This window comes from Balaenoptera acutorostrata, chromosome 13, assembly GCF_949987535.1.
Source record: "Balaenoptera acutorostrata chromosome 13, mBalAcu1.1, whole genome shotgun sequence".
In the NCBI taxonomy this organism is placed as follows: domain Eukaryota; kingdom Metazoa; phylum Chordata; class Mammalia; order Artiodactyla; family Balaenopteridae; genus Balaenoptera; species Balaenoptera acutorostrata.
In genome coordinates this window covers 66,154,853-66,181,663 of record NC_080076.1, presented here as the reverse complement: position 1 = coordinate 66,181,663, position 26,811 = coordinate 66,154,853, and the positions used below count along the sequence as shown (strand labels likewise).

The 26,811-nt window shown below is 47.7% G+C and overlaps 1 protein-coding gene across 3 annotated transcripts in view; it reads right to left on the bottom strand.

Annotated features, from left to right (window-relative positions):
* The window catches only part of DGCR2 (DiGeorge syndrome critical region gene 2), a 72,702-nt gene extending 46,379 nt beyond the window's left edge, over nt 1-26,323 (bottom strand). For 2 of the 3 annotated variants that reach the window (XM_057526702.1, XM_057526703.1), the window contains exon 1: nt 26,049-26,323. In XM_057526702.1, coding sequence (XP_057382685.1) covers nt 26,049-26,127 — 79 coding nt within the window. In that variant the 5' untranslated portion in view covers nt 26,128-26,323. Of the gene's footprint in view, nt 1-12,923; nt 13,054-26,048 lie in introns of all 3 variants that reach the window. The other variant, XM_057526704.1, reaches the window with a different exon arrangement.
* Nucleotides 26,324-26,811: the final 488 nt, after the last annotated feature.

Below are 26,811 nucleotides of genomic sequence, written 5' to 3'. Positions count from 1 at the left end.
TCCAGGTGATTGCGCTAGTGTGGTCAACGGAGCAGGAAGAGCCACTACGTGGCACAGCCTGCCTCGCATGCCAGGCGGGGACCAACACACGGTCAGCTGCTTACTGTGTCCGCTGGGGATTCCCGAGGGTCTCACTGGTGTTACTCCAGCTGTAAATCAACATTCCCTTTCCTTTCTTCCTCAATATCCTCTCGGGTCCCCTTGTAAAGCATCCAGCACAATTTCTGCCACGTACAAAGCTGCTCAAAATCGTCTCCCCCTCTTTCCACTACTGGCTTCACCAAGGTCCTGTCCCAGCCCCCTCTTGTGATGACTATCTCCTGGCTGGCTATTCTAGCCAATGGATTGTTCATGCTTTTTGAAATAATCCATGCCCTCACCATGTACGTGCAAGGCCACAACACCAAAATACGAACTTCTTTCACACTAGTTCTCAAATCTTTTCATTTCAAAACCTTTTTATACTCTTAAAAATTCTGAGGACACCAAACATCTTTTGTTATATGGGATACATCTATCAACATTTACTGTATTGGAAATTAAAGCTGAGAAACTGTGTAAACACAAGCTTCCCAAGCATTTACTCAAAAGGTCAAACATATCATAAACGCTGGACAGGGTGTGGAGAAAAAGGACCCCTCCCACACTATTGGTGGGAGGTAAACTGGTGCAGTTACTATGGAGAACAGTACGGAGGTTCCTCAAAAACTAAAAATAGAGCTACCATATGATCCGGCAATCCCACTCCTGGGCATATATCTGGAGGAAACCATACTTTGAAATGATACATGCACCCCAATGTTCACTGCAGCACTATTTACAATAGCCAGGACATGGAAGCAACCTAAATGTCCATCAACAGACGAATGGATAAAGATGTGGTACATATATACAATGGAATATTACTCAGCCATAAAAAAAGAATGAAATAATGCCGTTTGCAGCAACATGGATGGATCTAGAGATTATCACACTAAGTGAAGTCAGACAAAGAAAAACAAATACCATATGATATCACTTACATGTGGAATCTAAAAATGATACAAATGAACTTATTTACAAAACAGAAACAGACTCACAGACTTAGAAAACAAACTTATGGTTACCAAAGGGGAAAGGTCAGGGGGAGGGATAAATTAAGAGGCTGGATTAACATATACACACTACCAGGACCTCCTGTATAGCACAAGGAACTCTACTCAATACTCTGTAATAACCTATATGTGAAAAGAATCTGAAAAAAGAATGGATATATGTATAACTGAATCACTTTGCTGTACACCTGAAACTAACACTACATTGTAAATCACCTATACTCCAATATAAGAAAAAAAAAAAGCTTAAACACAGAGTGACTACAGGAGCCAGCAATCCCACTCCTAGGTATGTGTCCAAGAGAACTGAACGCCAGGACTCACAGACACCTGTCCTCTGATGCTCACAGCAGCATGACTCACCAGAGCCAAGAGGAGGAACAACCCCGGTGTCCAGCAACAGATGATGGATAAACAAGCTGTGGCCTGTCCATACAATGGAATATTACTGGGTCATAAAAAGGAAGCAAATTCTGACACATGCGACAATGAGGATGAACCTTGAGGACATTATACTCAGTGAAACAAGCCAGACACAGGAAGACAAGTACTGTACGACTCCACTTACATGAAGTCCCTGGAGCAGTCAAATCCACAGAGACAGAAAACAGAAGAGGTTGTCAGTGGACGGGGGTTGGGGATGGGGAGCTTTTGTCTGATGGGGACAGAGTTTCAGTTTGGGAAGATGAAAAAGTTCTGGAGATGAATGGCAGTGACGGCTGCACACCACTGCCAATGTACTTACACTGACCTGTACACTTAAAATGGTTAAAGTGGTAAACCTGATGTCATGTGAATTTTACCACAATTTTTAAAAACCCTTTAAAAGAAAGGAGAGAGAATAAATGAATGAATGAATGAATGAATGAAAAGAGAGAATCCCAAGCACATATCCCATTGGCCATCACATCAGGTAGCCTCTGGAAACAGCACTCTGCACCTGTGAGAGGGAGAGAGAGGCAGAGGACCCCTTGGTGCTGTCATGAAAATCATCTGACCTCTTGGAGTCCTAGAAACCCCAGCCACATGGGGAGAGCTACTGCTTTTTTTTTTTTTTAATAAATTTATTTATTTATTTATTTTTATCTTTGGCTGCATTGGGTCTTCGTTGCTGTGCACGGGCTTTTTCTCTAGTTGCGGCGAGCGGGGGCTACTCTTCGTTGTGTGCACAGGCTTCTTATTGAGTTGGCTTCTCTTGTGGAGCGTGGGCTCTAGGCGCATGGGCTCAGTAGTTGTGGCTCGCGGGCTCTAGAGCGCAGGCTCAGTAGTTGTGGTGCACGGGCTTAGTTGCTCCGCAGCATGTGGGATCTTCCTGGACCAGGGCCCGAACCCGTGTCCTTCGCACTGGCAGGCGGATTCTCAACCACTGCGCCACCAGGGAAGCCCAGAGCTACTGCTTTAACCACGCGATGTCTGGGGCCTGGAGGACTCGTGCCCTGTAGAAATGTCATGTCTCTGCAGTAGATTCTTTCTCTAGATTCAATTTCTTCTTTGTCAGCAAGTCTTGGCCTCATTTTAAATTATGTAAAGTGAGCTGTCTCAGGTTTCTGTGTGAAATTTAGTACATGGCCTAAATTGTCTGGAACTGATTTCCTCTCAACATTTACCCACAAAGAAATAGAGGAAGGGACTTACATGGCGGACCAGTGGTTAGGACTCTGTGCTTTCACTGCCCAGGCCCTGGTCAGGGAACTAAGATCTCACATGCCATATGGCGCGGCCAAAAAAAAAAAAAAAAGAAAGAAGTAGAGGGGGACTTCCCTGGTGGCACCAGTGGTTAAGAATCCACCTGCCAATTCAGGGGACACGGGTTTGAGCCCTGGTCTGGGAAGATCCCACATGCCGCGGACTAAGCCTGTGCACTACAACTACTGAGCCTGTGCTCTAGAGCCCGAGTGCCACAACTACTGAAGCTCGAGCGCCTAGAGCCCGTGCTCCGTAACAAGAGAAGCCACTGCAATGAGAAGCCCGCACACCACAATGAAGAGTAGCCCCCGCCTGCCGCAACTAGAAAAAGCCTGCGCACAGCAACAAAGACCCAACGCAGCCAAAAATACATAAATTTATTAAAAAAGAGAAATAGAGGAAAATGGCATACAGCAGAAGCCCATCACTTGGGAAATCAAAACTCAGCCCAGAAGTGCAGGAGCGGGTTGGGCCCCCTCTCCCCAGCCACCACGGCCCAGGCTCCCAGCGGCCCACAGGCCCAGCCCTAGGCCACCCGGCCTCCCCAACATGGTTCGCACATGCTTCCCCGGAAAGAGCTCAGGGTGGGGCCCAGTGGGCGCTGGGCAGCACTGCACAGGGCTAGAAGGCATGGCGCCTGGGCATGAGGGCTGCCGGTTCCTGCTAACAAGTGCTGACAACGCAGAGAAGTCAGATGCAGATCCGCGGGTCGCCCTGCAAGGTGGGCCCCCTGCAGAGGGCTCACCTGAGTCCCAAGGTCAGAGGCTGAGAATAAGGGGTCTGAACCCCCAGTGACCACAGGGAAGGCCCTGGGCTGGACCCCTGCCACGATCAGGGAAGGTGGGGCGTGTGCCCTGGAGGGAGCCCTGTGTGGCTGGGCCCAGCGGGACACATGAACCAAAGGGACCAAGTGCCTTCATGGTCACGCTGTGAGGAGCCACGCAGGAGTAGCCCCAGAACACCCATGGCAGCAGGGCCTGGGAGGCCATTCTAGAACCAACTGTGATTACATCAGCAACTCCCACCTTCCAGACGGGTTCCAAGTGCCACCTGCCCTTTCAGGAGGTGAAGGGCCGCCTCCAGCCTTCCTCCGGCACTCCCTCCTCCCATGTTCTTGGGAACCCTGACTCAGCTATTCCCACGGCTCCCCCTGTAGCACCCCTGGCCCGTTCCCAGTGGTTCCCAGTCGCTATCACTTCACGGCTCCAGCAGGTTCCTGGCATGATATACAGGGAGATGAGCTTTGAAAGAGGCCCCAGGGACCTGTCCCGAGACAAACCGCAGGCCTCAGCTCCCGGACTGCAGTGAAGCCCCTTGTCAGCCAAGACCCCTACTCCACCTTGCTGGGCTCCATCCCCTCCTAAGGGTGGTGGACACGAGGCCCCAAGGAGGTGGCCAGCTGCACAGCTTCATGTGTGTCCTCCATCTCCTGGAATGACTCCGGGGCCCTCTGAGGAGGAACATGCTCTTGGAGGGACCTGCCCGGGGAAAGGGGCAGGCCCAGGGCTCTGAACGGTGCGGCGCCCCGTCGAGGCCCTGTGGACAGGAGGCCTGGGCGGCCCTGGGCTCAGGCAGATGTCAGGGTCACAGCAGGAGAGACACTGGCATCTGATCTTCAAGCCGCAAGGCGCTCAGAGACCAGCTGCCTGTGACCCTCAAGCCCGAGGGCCCAGAGTTCTAGAGGGAGACGGAGGCGCGTGGCTCAGGGCAAACTATAGACTGAAGTGTTACCAGTGGAGTTTAAAGGCAGGCCAGACACCTCGCTGCTTATGCTATCCCCGCCTCAGCCGCCTGGCTCCCTCAGCAGAAGGGCTGACCCACCTGCCCTGTCCCCTGTCAGGCTGGCACAGCAGGATAGGACCCAGATCCCCAGCCCCGAAGCCAGCAAAGCTAAGTGGAATCCAGGCAGGAATCACAGCCGCCCCGTCAGGATGCTCTGCACTCTGATGTGGGGCGTGACTAACCCATCGTCCTTCAGAGGGTTGGGTCCAAATTTTCTGATTCTGACCCATTTTCTCTCTGTTAAGACAGAAGTCAGAGGACTCATGAAACGCAGTGTCTCCGTAGAGGTCAGCCCCACAAAGGCCCAGGGGACCAGGGCTGCCTGTCTGCCAACGGGACCTGCAGAGCCAGGGATGCACCAAAGCACTGTGAACATGAAAAGGCTCCTGTGGTGGTTTCAAAATACATCCGCTGATGCTTCGATGTGCCTCCCTACCACCAGGGGCTCCCCAGTCACTGTGACCTTCAAACCCTTCACTGAGCCAGGGCCAGGCTCCCCCTCACTCAGCCCACCTGAGGGAGAGAAGACGCCCCCTGCTTCCCGGCACCTGCCTGCCCCAGGGGAGCGGCAGCCACTCCCGCCCATCAGCCGAGGAGTCACAAGGCTGGACATTGCTCCCACCAGCACAAAGTGACAAGGCCGAAGTTCAGTGTTGATTTCTCATAAATAACAAGCACGTTCTACATCTACATCTACATGACCATGACCTGCAACCTTCTCTCCTCAGACACGGCCCAACCAGGACACTGGCTGGTCTGCTGTGCCTGCCCTGCCCTGTGAGTCTCCTCGGTGGATGTTCGGGAAAGAAGGCCTGGCTGCAAGTGAGTGAGCCTAAAAGAGGAGGGGAGACCCCAGGAAAAGGACGGGACCAGAGAGGAGAGGCAGGATTGCCACGCATTTCTACTGAACCAACAGTACCTCAAGGAATGAACAGCAACTGGCAACAAGTCTACACTTTATGAGGGCTGGGTGCAGGGGAGGGAGGGAGGGGCATACTTGGGAGGGAGACCAGGGCAAAGGGGTGGGCAGAACTGGAGTTACAGCATCCGCCTCTGACGGAACATCCACCAGCAGCTTCATCCAACACTCATGCCACACACTTTTTACTTTTATTTTTTTCTCCCAGTTTTATTGAGATATAATGACAAACAGCACTGTATAAGTTTAAGGTGTGCACCGTAATGATCTGACTTACAGACATCGTGAAATGATTATCACAATAAGTTTAGTGACTATCAATCATCTCATATAGACAGAAACTTAAAGAAGCAGAGACATTTTTTTCCTTGTGATGAGAACTCTTAGGGTTTATTCTCTTAACGACTTTCCTATATAACACGCAGCAGTGTTAATTCTATTTATCATGTTGTACATTACATCCTGAGCACTTATTTATCTTATAAGTGGAAGTTTGTACCTTTCGACTGCCTTCATCCAATTCCCCCTCCTCCCCAACCCCCGCCTCTGGTAACCACAAATCTGATCTCTTTTCTCTGAGTTAATTTTTGTTTTTGAAGTATAACTGACCTACAACACTATGTTAGTTTCCGTTATATAACATAGTGATTCTATATTTCTATACACTTCAAATGATCACAACTCCAGCTACCATCTGTCACCATACAAAGTTATTATAATATTATTGACCATATTCCCTATGTTGTATATTTCATACCTGTGAACCAATTACATTGCAACTGTAAGTTTGAACCTCTTAATCTCCCTCACCTATTTCTTTCCTTCCCCTACCCCTCCCCTCTGGCAACCACCTGCTTCTTCTCTGTATCTATAACTCTGTTTCTGTTTTGTTACACTTGTTTGTTTTGTCTCTTTTTAAATTTTTATTTATTCATTTACTTATTTATTTATTTGCCTGTGCCGGGTCTTAGTTGCAGCACGTGGCACCTTTGTTGCGGCATGCAGGATCTTTAGTTGCAGCATGCGGGATCTAGTTCTCTGACCAGGGATTGAACCCGGGCCCCTTGCATTGGGAAGGCAGGGTCTTAACCGCTGGACCACCAGGGAAGTCCCTGTTTTGTTTTTTTTTAGATTCAACATGTAAGTGAAATCATACAGTATTTGTCTTTCTCTGACTTATTTCAATTAGCATAAGACCCTCTAGGTACATCCACGTTGATACAAATGGCAAGATTTTATTCTTTTTATGGCTGAGTAATATCCCACTGTATATATATACCACATCTTCTTCGTCTACTCATCAATTGATGGGCACACTTAGGTTGCTTTCATATCCTGGCTATTGTATACAATGTTGCAATAAACATAGGTGTGCATATATCTCTTTTACTTAGTATTTTCATTTTCTTTGGATAAATACCAAGGAGTGGAACTGCTGCACCATATATGGTGGTTTTATTTTTAACTTTTTGAAGACTCTCCATACTGTTTTCCATAGTGGCTGCACCAATTTACATTCCCACCAACAGTGCACGGAGGTTCCCTTTTCTGCACATCCTTGCCAACACTTGTTATTTGTTGTCTTTTTGATGACAGCCATTCCGACAGCTGTGAGGTGATATCTCATTGTGGTTTTGAACTGCATTTCACTGATGATTAGTGGTGTTGAGCATCTTTTCACGTGCCTATTGGCCATCTGTATGTTTTCTTTGGAAAAACATCTATTCACATCTCTGCCCATTTTTAAATGTTTATTCTTTTTTATGTGACTGTAAATGGGACTGTTTTCTTAATTTCTCTGACAGTTCAGTGTTAGTGTATAAAAATGCCACAGATTTCTGTATATTAATTTTGTATCCTGCAACTTTACAAAATTCATTGATGAGCTCCAGCAGTTTTTTGGTGGCGTCCTTAGAATTTTCTATGTGTAGTATCATGTCATCTGCAAACACTGACAGTTTTACTTCTTCCTTTCCAATTTGGATTCTTTTTATTTCTTCTTTTTCCTTCTTCTACTTTTTTGGCCACGTCGTGCGGCATGCGGGATCTAAGTTCCCTGACCAGGGATAGAACCCGGGCCCCCTGCATTGGGAGCACGGAGTCTTAACCACTAGACAGCCAGGGAAGTCCCTATTCTTTTTTTTTTTTTTAATTTCTTTTTCTTGTCTGATTGCTGTACCTAGGACTTCCATTACTCTGTTGAATAAAAAGTGGCAAGAGTGGGCATCCTTGTCTTGTTCCTGGTCTCATAGGAAATGCTTTCAGCTTTTCACTGTTGAGAATGACGTTAGCTGTGGACTTGTCATATATGGCCTTTATTATGTTCAGGTACGTCTCTTCTATACCTACTTTGTCGAGAGTTTTTTAAAATTACAAACGGATGCTGAATTTTGTCAAAAGTTTTTCCACGTCTATTGAGATGACATTTTTATTCTTTAATTTGTTAATGTGGTGCATCACATTGATTGATTTGTGGATACTGAACCATCCTTGCATCACTGAGAGAAATCCTACTTGATAGTGGGGATTTTAATGTATTGGTTTTTCTGTTTATTTTTTTTTATTTTATTTTTTTAAATTTTTGGCTGTGTTGGGTCCTCATTGCTGTGCACAGACTTTCTCTAGTTGTGGCGAGTGGGGGCTACTCTTTGTTGCGGTGCGTGGGCTTCTCATTGTGGTGGCTTCTCTTGTTGCAGAGCACGGGCTCTAGGCGCGCAGGCTTCAGTAGTTGCAGCACACGGGCTCAGTAGTTGTGGCACGCGGGCTCTAGGGCGTGCGGGCTTCAGTAGTTGTGGCTCACGGGCTCTAGAGCGCAGGCTCAGTAGTTGTGGCGCATGGGCTTAGTTGCTTCCCAGACCAGGGATTGAATCCGTGTCCCCTGCATTGGGCAGGTGGATTCTTAACCACTGTGCCACCAGGGAAGTCTGGGATTTTAATGTATTGTTGAATTCGGTTTGCTAATATTTTGTTGAGGATTTTGGCATCTATGTTCATCAATGATATTGGAATGTAATTTTCTTTTTTTGTGATATCTTTGTCTGGTTTTGGTATCAGGGTGATGCTGGCCTCACAGAATGAGTTCAGAAGCATTCCTCTCTGTAATTTTTTTGAATAGTTTGAGAAGGAAAGATATTAACTCTTCTCTAAATGGTTGGTAGAATTCACCTGTGAAGCCATCTGGTCCTGGACTTTTGTTTGTTGGGAGTTTATTTTTTCTTACTGATTCAATTTCATTACTGGTAATTGGTCTGTTCATATTTTCTATTTCTCCCTGGTTCAGTCTTGGGAGATTTTGCATTTCTAGGAATTTGTCCATTTCTTCTAGGTTGTCCATTTTATTAGCATATAATTGTTCATAGCAGTCTTTTATGATCCTTTGTATTTCTGTGGTATTAATTGTAATGTCTCCTTTTTCATTTCGGATTTTATTTGGGCCCTCTCTCTTTCTTACTGATGAGTCTGGCTAAAGGTTTATCAATTTTGTTTAGCTTTTCAAAAACCCAGCTCTTAGTTTCATTGATATTTTCTATTGTTTTTTAGTCTCTATATTTTATTTATTTCTGCTCTGATCTTTCTTTGTTTCTACTAACTTTGGGTTTTGTTCTTCTTTTTCTAGTTTCTTTATGTTGTTTGAGATTTTCTTATTTCCTGAGGTAGCTTATATCATTATAAACGTTCAGAACTGCTTTTTCGATATCCTATAGATTTTGGATCATTGTGTTATTTTTTATTTATTTATTTATTTTTGGCTGCATCAGGTCTTAGTTGCAGCATGCAGGATCTTTTGTTGCAGTGTGTAGGCTTCTCTCCAGTTGTGGTGCGTGGGCGCCAGATCGCATGGGCTCTGTAGTTGCAGCACGCAGGCTCTCTAGTTGTGGTGCACAGGCTTAGTTGCCCCACGGCATGTGGGATCTTAGTTCCCCGACCAGGGATTGAACCCACGTCCCCTGCATAGGAAGGTGGATTCTTAACCACTGGACCACCAGGGAAGTCCCTGGATCATTGTGTTTTTGTTTTCATGTATCTCCAGGAATTTAAAAATTTTATTTCTTCAATGATCCATTGGTTGTTTAGCCTCCACATGTTTGTGTTTTTTGTATTTTTTCTTGTAGTTGATTTCTAGTCTCATGGTGTTGTGGTAGAAAAAGATGCTTGATATGATTTCAGTCTTCTTAAATTTACTGAGACTTGTCTTGTGGCCTAGCATATGGTCTATGCTGGAGAATGTTCCGTGTGCACTTGAAAAGAATGTGTATTCTGCTCCTTTCAGATGGAATGTTCTATATAGGTCTATTAAGTCCATCTGTCTAATGTGTTGTTTAAGACCAGTGTTTCCTTACTGATTTTCCTTCCGGATGATCTGTCCATTGATGAAAATGGGATGTGAAAATTCCCTACTATTATTGTGTTACTATCAATGTCACCCTTTATGTTGTTTTATGTACTTAGGTTATTCCTATGTTGGGTGAATGTATATATATATTTTTTAAGACTTCTTTTTTTTTTAACGTGGACTGAATTTTTAAAGTCTTTATTGAATTTGTTACAATATTGCTTCTGAGGCATGTGGGACCTTACCTCCCTGACCAGGGATCAAACCTGCACCCCCTGCATTGGAAGGCAAAGTGTTAACCACTGGACCACCAGGGAAGTCCCTGGGTGCATGTATATTTACAACTGTTATATTTTATTCTTGGATTGATCCCTTGATTATTATGTAATATCCTTTTTGTCACTTCTTACAATCTTTTTTTTTTTTTTAATTTACTTATTTTTATTATTTATTTATTTTTGGCTGTGTTGGGTCTTCGTTTCCGTGCGAGGGCTTTCTCTAGTTGTGGCAAGCGGGGGCCACTCTTCATTGTGGTGCGCGGGCCTCTATCGCGGCCTCTCTTGTTGCGGAGCACAGGCTCCAGACGCGCAGGCTCAGTAGTTGTGGCTCATGGGCCTAGTTGCTCCAAGGCATGTGGGATCTTCCCAGACCAGGGCTTGAACCCGTGTCCCCTGCATTAGCAGGCAGATTCTCAACCACTGCGCCACCAGGGAAGCCCCACTTCTTACAATCTTTGTTTTAAAGTGTATTTTGTCTGATGTAAGTATTGCTACCTCAGTTTTCTTTTCACTTCCATTAGCATGAAATACCTTCTTCTATCCCCTTTCAGTCTGTGTGGCTTTACATGTGAGGTGAGTTACCTTTAGGCTGCATATATATGGGTCTTATTTTGTGCATCCATTCAGCTACTCTCTGTCTTTTGATTGGAGTATTCAGTCGATTTACATTTAAAATAATTATTCATATGCACCTACTTAATTGCCATTTTGTTGACTGTTTTTGAGTTGTTTTGTAGTTCTTTTTTGTTCCTTTCTTCTTCTCTTGCTCTATTCCCTTGTGATTTGATGAATCTTTCATGTTATATTTGGATTCTTTTTTTGTGTGTGTGTATTTATTACAGGTTTTTGGTTTGTGGTTATCATGAGGTTTATATATATAGTTAGATAGATACATAGATAGATAGATACGATTATTGTAAATTGCTGATCTCGAGTTCAAACGCATTCTAACCTGCATTTTTACTGCCCACCCCCGCACAAAGTTTACTGGTTTGACATCATTTTTTTAAAAAATTTTTATTTATTTATTTATTTATTTATGGCTGTGTTGGGTCTTCGTTTCTGTGCAAGGGCTTTCTCCAGTTGCGGCAAGCGGGGGCAGCTCTTCATCGCGGCGCGCGGGCCTCTCACTATCGCGGCCTCTCTTGTTGCGGAGCACAGGCTCCAGACGCGCAGGCTCAGTAATTGTGGCTCACGGGCCTAGTCGCTCCGCGGCATGTGGGATCTTCCCAGACCAGGGCTCGAACCCGTGTTCCCTGCATTGGCAGGCAGATTCTCAACCACTGCGCCACCAGGGAAGCCCGTGACATCATATTTTATATCTTTTTGTTTTGTGTATCCCTTTACTTATGATGGATATGGATGATTTTACTACTTTTGTCTTTTAACCTTCCTACTGGCTTCATACATGGTTGATTTACTACTTTCACTGTATATTTCCTTTTACCAATTAGATTTTTCCTTTCATTATTTTCATATTTCTAGTTGTGGTCTTTTATTTTCCACTAGGGAAGTCCCTTTAACATTTTTTGTAAAGCTGGTTTGATGGTGCCAAACTCTTAGTTTTTGCTTGGTTGTTAACATTTTGATCTCACCATGAAATCTGATGAAAGCCTTGCTGGTTTGCAGAACTGGAGTGATAGCTATCTCACATCTTATGTAACATATATCAGCAATTTCATACAACACTCAACACATATTCTGATGACAGCCATGGTATAGTATAGCCAGTACATCTCAAGAGAAACAACAGCTATAGCAAAATCAGATTCTTGAAAGTTCATTTTGCATGTGCCAAGCAGTGTATAAAGTGCCTCGAATACATTTTTACATTTAAATCCTTAAGACAAACCCATTAGCTCCTTCAAACAACAGAGCCTTGTGCCTCCTGGGGGCCAGGTACTGTGCTGGATGCAAGCAAGAACAGAAGGAGAAGTACAAGGTCTCTGCCCTCACAGAGCTCAAAGTCTAGTAAGGAGGCAGATCTTCCCAACCATGGAGTAGGTAAAGATTACCATAAAAGAAAAAACTGATAAATTGGACTTCTTCAAAATTCATAATTTCTTTGATCAAAAGCTCAGTAAAGATACCTAGTTCAATGGAACAGAACACAGAGCCCAGAAATAAACCCACACTAATGTGGCCAATTGATTTTTGACAAAGGTACAAAGACAATTCAATGGAGAAAGAATAATATCTCAGTAAGTGGTAGTGAAACAACTGGAAGTCCACATATCAAAAAATGAAGCTCAACTCACAGACATACAAAACAAAATTATGGTTACCAAAGGGGAAAGGGGTGGGGGGCAGGAGGGATAAATTAGGAGTTTGGGATTAACAGATACACACTACTATATATAAACTAGGTAAACAACAAGGATCTATACATAGCATAGGAAACTATATTCAGTATCTTGTAATAACCTACAATGGAAAAGAATCTGAAAAAGAATATATATGTAATATAAATATATGTATAAACATATATGTAAATATAAACATATATACATATATATCTGAATCACTTTGCAGTACACTTGAAATTAACACAACAGTGTAAATCAACTATACTTCAAAAAATAAAAAATCCCAGTGCTCTACCACTCAAAAAAACAAAACAACAACAAAAACAAAAACCCAAAAAAACAAACCTCAACCTATACCTTACATCGGATACAAATATTAACCCAAAACAGATCAAGGACTTAAATATAAAACCTAACAGTATAAAACTTCTAGGAGAAAATATAAGAAAATCTTTGTGAACCTGCGTTAGACAGAGTGCTTACATTCATCACCAAGAAGAAAAATTATTATAAACTGGACTTTACCAGAAGACAAGTAGTTGCCAGGTGGGACCTCAAGGCAGAGGAGGCACTGACCACAAGGTGCACAAGGGAACTACGGGGGGTAGAAGTGTGTTCCGCATCCTGAGTGTGGTGCTGGTTACATCTGTCAAAGCTCAAAGAATGATATACAGAAAGAGTAAATTTTAGTGTCCTAAACAAATAAACAGATGTTTTTAAAAGTACAGTTAAGCAAATGAATGGGTAAGTCACTGACAGAAAATATCTGCAATACATCTAAGAACTTTTGTATATCTGGAATACAAAAAGAACTTCTACAACTCAACAATAAATATAAATAACGAAAAGGCAAAAAACCTCATACAAGTGAGCAAAATATTTGAAGAAACACTTCTCCAAAGAAGATATATGAATGGTTAAAAAGGACATGAAAAAGGACTTCCACCTGCTTCCACTGCAGGGAGCATGGGTCCAATTCTTGGCTGGGAAACTAAGATCCCGCATGCCGTGTGGCATGGCCAAATTAAAAAAAAAAAAAAAGGACATGAAAAAGTTCTCAACATCATCACTCACAGGGAAATGCAATTAAAAAGAACCACCTGATGGGACTTCCCTGGTGGCACAGTGGTTAAGAATCCGCCTGCCAACTGTTGGTGGGAATGTAAATTGATACAGCCACTATGGAGAACAGTATGGAGGTTCCTTAAAAAACTAAAAACAGAACTACCATATGACCCAGCAATCCCACTACTGGGCATATACCCTGAGAAAACCATAATTCAAAAAGAGTCATGCACCACAGTGTTCACTGCAGCACTATTTACAACAGCCAGGACATGGAAGCAACCTAGGTGTCCATCGACAGATGAATGGATAAAGAAAATGTGGCACATGTATACAATGGAATATTACTCAGACATAAGAAGAAACGAAATTGAGTTATTTGTAACGAGTTGGATGGACCTAGAGTCTGTCATACAGAGTGAAGTAAGTCAGAAAGAGAAAAACAAATACCGTATGCTAACACACATATATGGAATCTAAAAAAAAAAAAAAAAAAGGTACTGATGAACCTAGGGGCAGGACAGGAATAAAGACGCATACGTCAGGAATGGACTTGAGGACATGGGGAGGGGGAAGGGTAAGCTGGGATGAAGTAAGAGAGTAGCACTGACATATATACACTACCAAATGTAAAATAGGTAGCTAATGGGAAGCAGCTACATAGCACAGGAAGATCAGCTTGATGCTTTGTGTCCACCTAGAGGGGTGTGATAGGGAGTGTGGGAGGGAGATGCTAGAGGGAGGGGATATAGGGATATATGTATACATATAGCTGATTCACTGTTATACAGCAAAAACTAACACAACATTGCAAAGCAATTAAACTCCAATAAAGATATTAAAAGAAAGAAAGGGAGAGGGAGGGAGGGAGGGAGAGAGGGAGAGAGGGAGAGGGAGAGGAAGAGAGGAAGGAAGAAAGGAAGGAAGAAAAGAAGGAAGGAAGGAAGAAAGAGAAAGAAAGAATCCACTTGCCAATGCAGGGGACACAGGCTAGAGCCCTGGTCCAGGAAGATCCCACATGCCACGGACCAACTAAGAGAAAGAAAGAAAGAATCCACCTGCCAATGCAGGGGACACGGGTTCGAGCCGTGGTCCAGGAAGATCCCACATGCTGTGGAACAACTAAGCCCATGCGCCACAACTACTGAGCCTGCACTCTAGAGCCCGCGAGCCACAACTACTGAGCCCACGTGCTACAACTACTGAAGCCTGCACGCCTAGAGCCCGTGCTCTGCAACAAGAGAAGCCACTGTGATGAGAGACTCGTGCACCGCAACAAGGAGTAGCCCCCACTCAATGCAACTAGAGAAAGCCCACATGTAGCAGTGAAGACCCAATGCAGCCAAAAATAAATAAATAAAATAAATAAATTTATTTAAAAATATATAATAAAGAAGACACAAATACAGAGTTCCCTGGTGGTCCAATGGTTAAGACTCCATGCTTCCACTGCAGGGGGCATGGGTTCGATCCCTGGTTGGGGAAGTAAGATTCCACATGCCACATGGTGCAGCCAAAAAAAAAAAAAAAGACAGAAATAAACAGAAAGACATCCAATATTCATGGACTGGAAGACTTAAGAGGTCAATACTGGGACTTCCCTGGTGGTGCAGTGGTTAAGACTCCGCCTGCCAATTCAGGGGACACAGGTTTGATCCCTGGTCCGGGAAGATCCCACATGCCGCAGAGCAACTAAGCCCGTGCACCACAACTACTGAGCCTGCACTCTAGAGCCCATGAGCCACAACTACTGAAGCCTGCACGCCTAGAGCCCATGCTCTGCAACAAGAGAAGCCACTGCAATGAGAAGCCCACACACCGCAACTAGAGAAAGCCCGCACGCACAGCAATGAAGACCCAACAGAGCCAAAAATAAATAAAATAAATAAATTTCTAAAAAAAAAAAGAGGTCAATACTACCCAATCTACAGATTCAACGCAATCATTATCAAAATGCCAATGATTTTTTTTTTTGCCAAAAGAGAAAAATTCATCCCAAAATTAATGTGAAAACTCAAAGGACCCTGAACAGCCAAAACAAGCTAGAGGCCTCACACTTCCCGATTTCAAAACATAGTAAATTACAAAGCTACAGTAAACAAAACAGTGAGTGGCATAAACAATGACATATAGGCCAATGGAACAGAATAGAGAGCCCTGAAACAAATCCTCACATATATGGTAAGATGATCTTTGAGAGAGTAGCAAGGTTACACAATGTGGAAAGGATAGTCTCTTCAACAAATAGTGCTGAGAAAAGTGGACATCTACGTGCAAAAGAATGCAGCTGTACCCTTACCTTATACCATATACAAAAATTAACTCAAAATTATTAAGGACTTAAATATAAGACCTGAAACTATAAAACTCCTAGAAGAAAACATAGGAGAAAAGCTTCATGACATTGGATTTAGCAATGGTTTCTTGGATATGACACCAAAAGCACAGGCAACAAAGGCAAAAGTAGACAAAGGGGACTACATCAAATTTAAAGAAACAACAAACTAAAAATGCAACCTACAGAATAAGAGAAAACATTTGCAAATCATGCATCTGATTAGGGGTTAGTAACCAGAATATACAGAAAACTCCTAAAACTCAACAGCCTAAAAACAAACAACCCAATTCAAGGACAGGCAAAAGACTTGTTCCACTAATGTCCTTTTTCCATTCCAGGATCCAATCCAGGACACCAAACTGAAGCTAGTATTACAAAGGAATTTCTTCTCTTTAAAAAAAATACTTATTTATTTATTTATTTTTGGCTGCATTGGGTCTTAGCTGCGGCACGCAGGATCTTTCGCTGCCGTACGCAGGCTCTTCGTTTCGGTGCGCGGGCGGTGCGCGGGCTTCTCTCTAGCTGTGGCGTGCGGGCTTAGTTGCCCCACGGCATGTGGAATCTTAGTTCCCTGACCAGGGACTGAACCGGCATCCCCTGCATTGCAAGGCGGATTCTTAACCACTGGACCACCAGGGAAGTCCCACAAAGTAATTTCTAATACACTCCATCAGAAGATTTTAAGGTAACAAAATAAAAAACATTAATAGCATTTATTAATGTTAAAATCTAAATAATTCAATCGTTATAAATTTTACTTGGCCTTTCTCTCCAGTGATGCTGACTGGTTGTCTACTCAACATATATAATTCTCTTCATACCACAGAAGCAAAACTGGAAAAAATATTTTAAGCAAATAGCAATATATACTAATGAGAGTTGATATGTTAAAACTGTAAATATCTACTCCTAAAATGATACTTTAATTTACTCAGGAAAATACTACAACCCACTGGAAAAAGAAATGTTTCCTTACCAATTAGCGTGATGAAATAGAAGCTTGGTATACTAATGAGATTATAGTAAATACTTTTCAGTATTATTTGTTTAATAAATGTGGTTTCAAATCAATACAGTTTTGAACCTAACTGTTTAACAGACACACATAAGAGAAGAGGATTAATCCAAATAGCTTTTGGACCCAGTACTTTGAGTACATACCATCAGTCTAAAGACAAAAAAAGAGCTGGAAAAAAAAAAAAATCCCAAACTCTAACTTAGTCAGTCTGCTGCTGGTAGTGGTAACAGGTATAGCACTCCTGAAATGGTTCTCTGTGCACTGTGGGAATAAGGAAATAGTAAATCTACTGATGTTGTTGGAAGCCCCAGCTCTACTGTAGAAAAAGGGAGATACCAATATGAACCAGGGAAAGGAAGCAAGACCCTGGGATGCTGGGTTGGAACTGAAGATACAGTATGAGCTTATAAACAGAGACTCACACGGACACACCCATACGCCCACACTACAGAGATGGACACACGCCCCAGCTGGACCAAAAGGTCTAGCAGCAGCAAGGTCCTCTTGGCGATGAACACGCCTAGCACCAAAATCTTGGTTTCTCCAAGAATACCATCTCCCACTAAAAGGAACCAATGCTCCGTGGAAAAATGCTGGGGGCAGGAAAGATACAAGGTGAGCCTGGTAATGAGGAATGTCTAACAGTGCTTGGGGCATGTCAGAAGGATACAGAAGCCAGCCTGAAGGGGTCCCACCACCCAAAACAACTGCAATATAATCACCAAAATGAATGACAATAATGACTATCATGCACTGAATAAGAAGAAGAATGCATGAGTCCATACCGATGTTAAAGAGGAAGAACAAGCTTTTTTACAGTAGACTAGTAATAAATGAAAGAGGAGTAAGAGAAAACCATCATTTAGCAATCATCACAGCAGTAACTGATTCAGGCAAGAATCAACAATAGATGCTTAAAACCACTGGGCCAGGGCTTCCCTGGTGGTGCAGTGGTTAAGAATCAGCCTGCCAATGCAGGGGACATGGGTTCGAGCCCTGGTCTGGGAAGATCCGACATGCCGCGGAGCAACTAAGCCCATGAGCCACAACTACTGAGCCCATGAGCCTAGAGGCTGTGCTCTGCAACAGGAGAAGCCACCACAATGAGAAGCCCGCACACCACAATGAAGAGCAGCCCCGGCTCGCTGCAACTAGAGAAAGCCCGCACGCAGCAACGAAGACCCAATGCAGCCAAAAAAAACCCACAAAAAAACAAAAAAAAAAAACCCCACACTGGGCCAAGTGATCTGTCTCCCTAACGAGTACCTGCCGACCACAAAGGGGGAAAGAAAGCCACCTTTCCAGTCGAGAAATGCAGTCAAAACCACCTCACCACATGGCCACAGTTAACAAGGCTATTCCTGGGACAAGCTGCCAGCTGTGCCCAGGATGCACGCCCTGAAGGGGACTCAATGTCTCGGGGGATCACTCCTGCCAAAGATGCGGCAATTGAATCTGACCACGAGGAAACAATCTGATAAACCCGTATGGAGAAATATTCCAAAAAATGGCCGGCCTGTACTGTTTAAAAAGTCCACACCACGAAAGACAAAGAAAGCTAGGGAACTGTACCAGATTTCAGAAGATTAAATGCACATGACAATTAAATGCAGCAGATGATCCCAGGCTGGATCCTGGATTGGGGGGAAAAAAATGTGTGGTGAATGGGACAACTGGCAAAGTGGGGATATGGCTCATGGTACTACCCCCGTGTTAGCAGTCCTAAACGTGCTTCCGGGAGAATGGTTTGTTCTTAGGAAATAGGCGAAATGAACTTAGAAATGAAGGGTCATGTCTGTGTGTGCAGATACATTTCATCTCTGGACGTGCGTGCACGCACGCACACACACACAAAAAGCGTGCAGATGTGGGACGAGTCAGATGTCACAATCAGTAAATTTAAGTGAACTGTATATAGCTGGAGTTCCAAGTACTATTTTTGCAACTTTTCTAGAAGCATGAAATGTTTTCAAAGTTAAAAATGTTTTGGAAAAAGAATGAGGTAACCCTCTGCCTTCCTCTGAAGGAAGATACTTTGAAATCTTAATTCTTTTTGGAATTAAGGCTTCTTCATGCCAATAAAACATGCAGATCATTGGATCTTAGGATTTGGTTTCGCTTTTACCCGTAAGACACCTCACAAATGAGTAATTTTGTTCATGTCAAAATTCCTCTAGTAATTTTGTTCATGTCAAAGTTCCTCTAAATGGTCACTCTGAGTCTAAATTATCCTTGGTGAAATTATGTCATTTAGGTAAATAAGCACACGAATTAGAGTTACAGCATAAATACACGTAAAAACCACGAGTCCACCTGGAGCTGCTGCAGATGGTTTTAGGCTGAGACAAGCCCACGAGATCAGATCCTCAGCACCTGCCACCATCTCCAACCGTGCAGCTCTCTAAATTGCAGCTTCGGGTTGAGGAAAAGTTGTGATAAGAGGTCGCCTGGAAGAAGGCCCCGCGGGCAAAACAAGACTGAGGAAAGTTCTTATAAAGCCTTGTTTAAAAAAAAAGAAAAAAGAATGAAGTAAAGCTGTATGGACTTACCCACAAAGACCTCCAAAACACTGTCAAATGAAAACGTAAAAAAAAACTTGTAAAAAAAGTATAATTCCATTTACGTAAAATAATCTATGTATGAATTTTCATAAGTGTGAAAAAAACCTCGCCATCATATTTCCAGACTGTGCTGGGCTTTCCCACGGCTCACACACCGGTCTGGACACACATCCTTCGCACGGATGGGGTGGAGGAGAGAATCTGAAGAACGTCTCCCTTCCAGAAGTGGCCAACAGACCCCCAGACGGCTGCTGCAGAGCCCGCCGCATCCTTTCCAGGCCCTTCCAGGCCTCCCGTCCCATCTCATATGACCATGAAGCTCTGTGGGTAACTGACCGACCCAGGGACCCTAGGAAGTCGCCAGTGACACATGAAAAGGCCTCCACGTCAGTAGACCCGGTGGCAAGTGAGCAGGGGGTCCTGGAGCCTTACGTCTCCAGACCGACCCTCTGGGACGCCCTCAAGGTGGCTCCTGCCCCCTGTCCAGTGCCTCAGGGAACCCCAGGCAATCCTCCCCACAGCGACCAACTCCAAAGGAGGGTTCCCAGGGAGGAAGGGGGCTTCCCAGCAGGGCAGGAGCTCAGGGTGGACCCGGAGGCCCTTGTAGTACAGTATCCACACAGGGCTCTGCTCTCAGCCCCCGGCTGTCTGACACGGAGCTGTCAACAGCTGAGGACAGAAAGACAGACGACAAGCTGATTGGACTGACAGCTGGCTGCCAGGGGCCCGGAAGCCAGCCTACAGCAAGGGACCGGAAGGGGCAGGGGCATGAAGGACAAGAGCCAGCCCTGGTGACTGGAGTGACAGCCACGCCAGGCGGAGAGGAGGGAAAGAAGGCAAGAGGCAAGCGTGTGTGGACCCCACACCCACCGGCTCTTGAGCGAGGCCAGTGTAGTGCGCCAGCCTGGGAAGGGCGGGCCACGTCCTTGGGCAGAGGGCACGGCCATCGGAGGGGCAGCCTGCCCCCCCAGCCCCTCGCAGCCCCCGCCTGGGCGGCTGGTGAGCTTCTTCAGTGAGGACCCACAGCGATGAGAAGCCTCACCTGCCCTCACCTCTCAGGGCAGCTCACGCCTGCAGGAACGATCCTCCCCCCAACAGCGTGAGGCCCGGGCCAGCTGGCTCTGCAGCATTCCCTCCTCCCCACCGCCCCGAGTCCCTGGTCCTCGCCACCCCCACCGGGGCAGCTGCGAGGCCCACTGGCAAAGGGAGCCGTTGCTCTTTATGTCAAAATATAAACAGCCATTTGTGCATTTGTTCAATAACTGATTTCTGAGTGCCCACTCTGTGCCAGACCAGGCCGGGAGACCCAGCACGCATGTGACAAAGAGCAAACCATGTCATCGTGAACAATCCTGGCCCTGTCCAAAGTGCTGTGACTGTCTGGGGGGCTCTGGGCAAGCCACCCCCCACCTCCGGCGGCAGCTGGACTCAGCGCTTACGAAGCGTCAGGCACTGGTCACAGCCACTGCACTCGCTGCCTCAGATTCGGGGGGCTCTCCTGAGAAATATGTCCTCGTGTGCTGGCACGTCCATGCTCTCAGGGGGTCCTACACTCCCTGAATGCAATTCGTGGATAATGCTCACAGCTTCTATGGAGCATTTGCTTTACATCTGTACGTGATACCAATCCACTTTCATTCTCATATCTCCACGAAGTACATACGCTCTGTTATTTCGTCCATGTCACAGATGAGAAAACTGAGGCAACGAGAAGGCAAAGAGTGGGCAGCAGAGCGGGGCCAGGCCCTGGACAGCGCAGTACTAGGCTCCTTGCTCTCAAACCACCACCCTGGACTCGCCTGGATCCAGCAGAAGCTCCAGGGAAGCAACCCCAGACTTTGGCTTTACTCTCTCCCAGATGGATGCCCAGAAGCCCCAGAACACTCTGGGACCCCAGGTCACCACGCTCTGACCATGGCCCACAGGCCATTCACCCTCCCCTGGACTTGCCCTGCAGAGGCCGACGGGGCCAAGCTTGGAGCGGCAGGACAAGATGTGACCTCTTTCACGAAACATCCCAGGTCAGGGCTTCCCTGGTGGCGCAGTGGTTGAGAATCTGCCTGCTAATGCAGGGGATACGGGTTCGAGCCCTGGTCTGGGAAGATCCCACATGCCGCGGAGCAACTAGGCCCGTGAGCCACAACTACCGAGCCTGCGCGTCTGGAGCCTCTGCCCCGCAACAAGAGAGGCCGCGGCAGTGAAAGGCCCACGCACCGCGATGAAGAGTGGCCCCCGCTTGCCGCAACTAGAGAAAGTCCTCGCACAGAAACGAAGACCCAACACAGCCAAATAAATAAATAAATAAATAAATAAAAATCCTTAAAAAAAAAAAAAAAAATCCAGGTCAATAACCACACTGCAAACCCACCCATCACTCTGACTGGCAAACAAACTACCGGTTCAAAATTGGGCTCTCAGGATCACTGGCCTGCTCCGCAGCCTGGAAGGGGAAAGGGCCGCTCACTAACTCCTCAGCACCCAGACACCAAGCACAGGGACAACGGAGCAGCCCAGCAGCAGCTGGAGGAAAAGACGTTTAGTGGGTCCCCTGCTGTCTCCCAGCTCCTAAACGCTGTCACTGACACACTGCAGTCAGAGTCAACTACCAGGTGTCGCACCTGTGCCCAGTGCCAGGGAGGCAGAGGACAGCATGAGCTATGGGATCCCCACCGGTGCAGGGCAGCCCAGTCAGTGCTGCTGCTCATGGGTGGGGGAAAGCCAGGCCTGAGAGGGACCAGGGAGGGCTGCGGCGACAGCAATCTGGGCCAGAGAAGCCACAGAGGTGCACACACATGAGCCAAAGTGCAGCAGCCACACACCCCTCACTCCTGAGACCAGAACCACCAACTGAAACTCTACCCCTGACTCAGGCTCCGGGGCCAAGCAAGCTTTGGCCGCAGTGCTGCCTTTCCCCTTCGCCACGGCGACACGGCACCCGCACACAGCAGGCGGCAGGCAGGGAGGCATCACTGCTCATCTCTGCTCTCAGCACTGGCCAGAGTGATGGGGGGAAGGGTCACGACATCTTCCACTTACTCTCAAATGGTTCAGAAAACAACCACGTGTGCACCTGCATATATACACATGTGCACACGTACACATATGCCCTCGGGGCGGGGAGAGTGGGGGTAAGACAGATGAGGCAAAATGCTAACAGGGAGGTCTGGGCAGAGGATGCGCAGGGTTCTTTGCACTAATTTTCTCCCTGCAACTCTTCTGTAAGTATGAAACCATTCCCCAGCAAAAGATTTCTTTATTAAAAAAAAAAAGAACAATTCATTAGCTAGTGAGATTGGAAAGTCTATTATGCTACTTTCCAAGTAAAAAGAATCCAAGTGTCAGGCCCAAAGCCCCATCTGTCAGCAGGACAAGCTCTGCAGTGCTGTGGGTTGGGGCTGAGCAGGGCCTCCAAACTCGGGAGGCGCCTGGCAAGCCCCGGGAAGACTCCACTTTCCAGCTCCGTCTGTGAGCTTTGGCCACGTCTGCTTGTGAAATATCCCCCCTCTTCCTGTTCACTAACCCATGTGCCACTCCAGAGGCCGCAGGCGCTGGCCGGCTCACTGAGGATTTGTCAGTTCGGCACAGCCAGCAGGAGGGGTCCCGAGTGGTGTAGGGGACAGAACCCTGAACTAGGAGCCAGCCCCCCACACACACCCTGGTCTGTGCCCCAGCTCTGCTGCTCCTCAGCTGTGTGACCTCATGCACATCACTAGCCTCTCCCAGCCAGCTTCCCAGAAGCACAAGGAAGACAGCGTCCAGTCCTGCTCCCCTATCAGGCCAACCAGGTGAAAACAAGCTCTTCCAGAACTGCAGCCTCAGCTCACTCAGTGAAGGCAAGTACATGGTGGGGTCATCCTGGATGGAGCTGTGGCCAAAACCACGGCAGGATTTCCTTTCATAATTGAAGCTAGAAAAACACAGTTTTAGAAAGAGCACTTGATGCTGCATTCCCTGAGACTGGGATGCAGATGGAGAAAGGTCACTGAGATGGTATCGCAGTTAGTGGCCCCCAAATGCCCCTCCATGTTTGTCACCCCTCGAAGAGGTCCCCACCCTTTTTTTCTCACCACAGCCCCAGAGGATACAACACACACCATTGTCATTCATGATGCCTGATCACAGCAGGGACCTGAGAGGAGGGCTGGTTCTACCCCTCAGATCAGAGTATTCAGATGGAAAAAGTTCTGCACCCTCACCTGGAGAACCACTGGGTGGATCAGGGGAACAGAGGTGGCCTGGGGGTCCACAGCTGGGGTTAAGGACAGACAAGGCAGGACACAGACAGCTGGAAGGGAGAGAGCCAAGGGTGCATGATGGCGGACAGACCAGACTTCTAGGACTGAAACCTCATCCCAGCCACCTGGTGTCATGAGTTGTTTCATTTCCCCCATCTGTAAAATGGAGGTAGCAACAGTATCTAACCCACAGGGACCACCTGAGAGCCCCTGGCATATAATGTGTCCTCAATCAACCAAGATCAAACATGCATTTAAAAGACATTGTGGGGACTTCCCTGGTGGCGCAGTGATTAAGAATCCGCCTGCCAATGCAGGGGACACGGGTTCGAGCCCTGGTCTAGGAAGATCCCACAGGCCGTGGAGCAACTAAGCCCGTGCGCCACAACTACTGAGCCTGCACTCTAGAGCCCACGAGCCACAACTACTGAGCCCGAGTGCCACAACTACTGAAGCCCACATGCCTAGAGCCTGTGCTCCACAACAAAAGAAGCCATCACAATGAGAAGCCCGTGAACCACAAGGAAGACTAGCCCCCGCTTGCCGCAACTAAAGAAAGCCCGCGCACAGCAACAAAGACCCAACACAGCCAAATAAATAAATAAAATAAAATAAAATAAAATAAATAAAAAATAAAAGACACTGTGGCGGAGGGTCAAGTTCAGCACTTTCCTGTTGCCCCACTCTGTGAAAGGCCTCACACCCTAGCCTTCATCAGGGGAGCCAAAAGTGCTCCACCTGGCAGAAAGCCTCCTGGGAAGCAGGTGTGCCTGGTTCCCTCCTCACACCCCAGTGTGGGTCTAAGCCAGGACTCTGAGAAAAAGCATGCAGACTAAGACCAGAAAAGCCCCCCTCCCAGGCGCCAGCCAGCAGACCCCTGCCTGGAAGGACACAGCACATACAGGTACCCAAGGAGAACATCTGACCCAGAGTGAGACCCACCTTGCTGCCCAACCAAACGCAGGGAGCCAGTTGGAGCCCCCCAGGTTTTGCAGGGCAACTCAAGACACCACCAGGGGCTGCTGCAAAGTTCTGATGTGAGGAGTCATGGAATGAATAGGATAACTTTGCTCCCTCAACCAGAGCCACCCCCCTGCCCCAACTCAGACCCGAGTGTGAGGCCTCCTGAAGCACCTCCCTGCTTTGCAGGGGCACAGGGTTGGCAACCTCTGCCGCTACCTCATCTCTGCTTCACACCTGAAGAGCACTCCTACAGGGAGGGTATATTCTCTTCATTTGAGCATCCCTAGTGATGGGCAGGTGGGGAGCCACGCCAAGACACTCTGAATTGCTGCTGGCCAGCTGGCAGGATATGTGGACAGATGGAAAAGGAGTTGGGGACATCGGTCACATCCATCCACCCAAGCAGGAGATGCTGGACCCGGAACTAGAGGCACCCCGAGAAAGATATGCATGACGTGTGGCTTCACCCCTCAGAGTCCACTGACATAATGCGCAAAATCGGGACCCAGAAGTCAGACGGGATGACTCTCACTTCTCCACAGGTATAAACATGTTTTCTAAAGAACGTAATCACAAGAGCCCACAAATCCATTGGCTCTGGTCCCCAAGAGCCCATACAGCACCCTCCTCCACAAGTGCTGGCTTCCGTTCCTACCAAGGCCACCCCACAACCAGTCACCCCACCGTCCAGAGAAGCATCGCTGGACACTCCAGCTGAGTGTGGGCCAGGGTCCTGGCTACCAAGTGGACACTGGGGAGGAGGCAGAGCACTCCGTACAGACGGCAGAGGCAGCGAGAGGTGCAGCGTGCCCAGGCAGGAGCACGTACCTGCTGTACACACCCAGGTCTTACAACACCCACACTAGGAGCCCTGGCCACTTCTGCCTTCATGGGCCCCTTCCTCCATTTAAAAAAAAAATCAAGAACCACACTTTTCAACTGCACCGGTATAAAAACTAATGTGCATGTTACAGTATTTCCTTCAACTTGAAAGTTTAGGGCTTTTTCCTGCTGACTGTAAAAGAAAACATTTTTACAGTCCACCAAAAGCACCTTGGGCCCCCGGCCTCCTGTGTCTGACGGATAAATCGGCCCTGCATTTGGGGTCTTGATTTCTCGCTGGAGGAGGAGGTACATCAGGAACAGAGATAAGGATCGTCCGGACCTTCTGCTGCCGCGATACCGATTCCTCACCACAGGCTTCCTTCAGAAAACGCAAGCCCCCGGGGGCTCCAAAAGCATCTGAGGGTCACAGACCAGGAGCACCCCCGGTGCCCGGCTCGGCGGCTCCCAGGCCGAGCAACCGTGACCAGGTGCCCCGAGCCGCCCCCTCGGCCCCCGGCCTGACCCCCATCGCTCCCGCTCCGTCGACCGCCGAGCGCGAAGTGAGGGCCCGGCGAGGTGGGGGTCCCGGCGCCCCCGCCCCCCCGCCCCGCCCGCGCCCCCGCCCCCGCCCCCACCGCTGCGCACCTGGCCGCAGCGGCTCGGTGACCGTGAGCACCAGCAGGAAGAGCAGCAGGAAGGCACCGCTGTCTGCCTTGGGCACCATTTATCCTCCGTTCATCGTCCCCGGGGCGGCCGCGCGACCCCGCGGGGAGGCCGGGCCAGGCCGGGCCGAGAGTCGGGCCGGGCCGGGGCCAGGCCAGGCTAGGACGCTGCGGGATGAAGCTCCAGGGGCCGCAGGCAGGCGCGCGCTCCGACTCTGGCCCTGCGCAAGATGGCGGCCGTCTTGCTCGGTCCGCACCGCCCCGCCCCCGCCCGCGCCGCCCGCGCCGGCCAATGAGCCACGGGCGGGGGCGGGACCTGCGTGTTCCCCATGCGCAGTGGCCTAAAGGGGCGGGGCCCAAGGGCGGGGCGGTGGCTGAGGGGTGGGCCCTTCGGGGGCGGAACTACGAGGAGTCAAAGGTGCCATTGGCTGAGCAGAGAGGAGAGGCTCGGGGGCGGAGCCTCAGCGGCGGAGCTTCCGAAGGGCCCCGCAGAGCCCGGGCGGCGGAGCCGAGATGACAGACACGGAGGGGCGGGGCGTGGAGGGGACGGGGCGGTACGGGGGCGGGGCCTGAAGGGAGGGGCGGGGCGCAGGGGAGCCGGTGGGCGGGGTGGGTATGGGCACCGGGTGAAGAGGGACCTGGGACACCTAGCGTCTTCACACCTCGCGCACCTGCAGCCCCAGGTCCGGTCAGTGGGCCAAAGTCGTCTTTTAAAGGCCGAACCGCTGCGGAGAGGGATGAGGAAA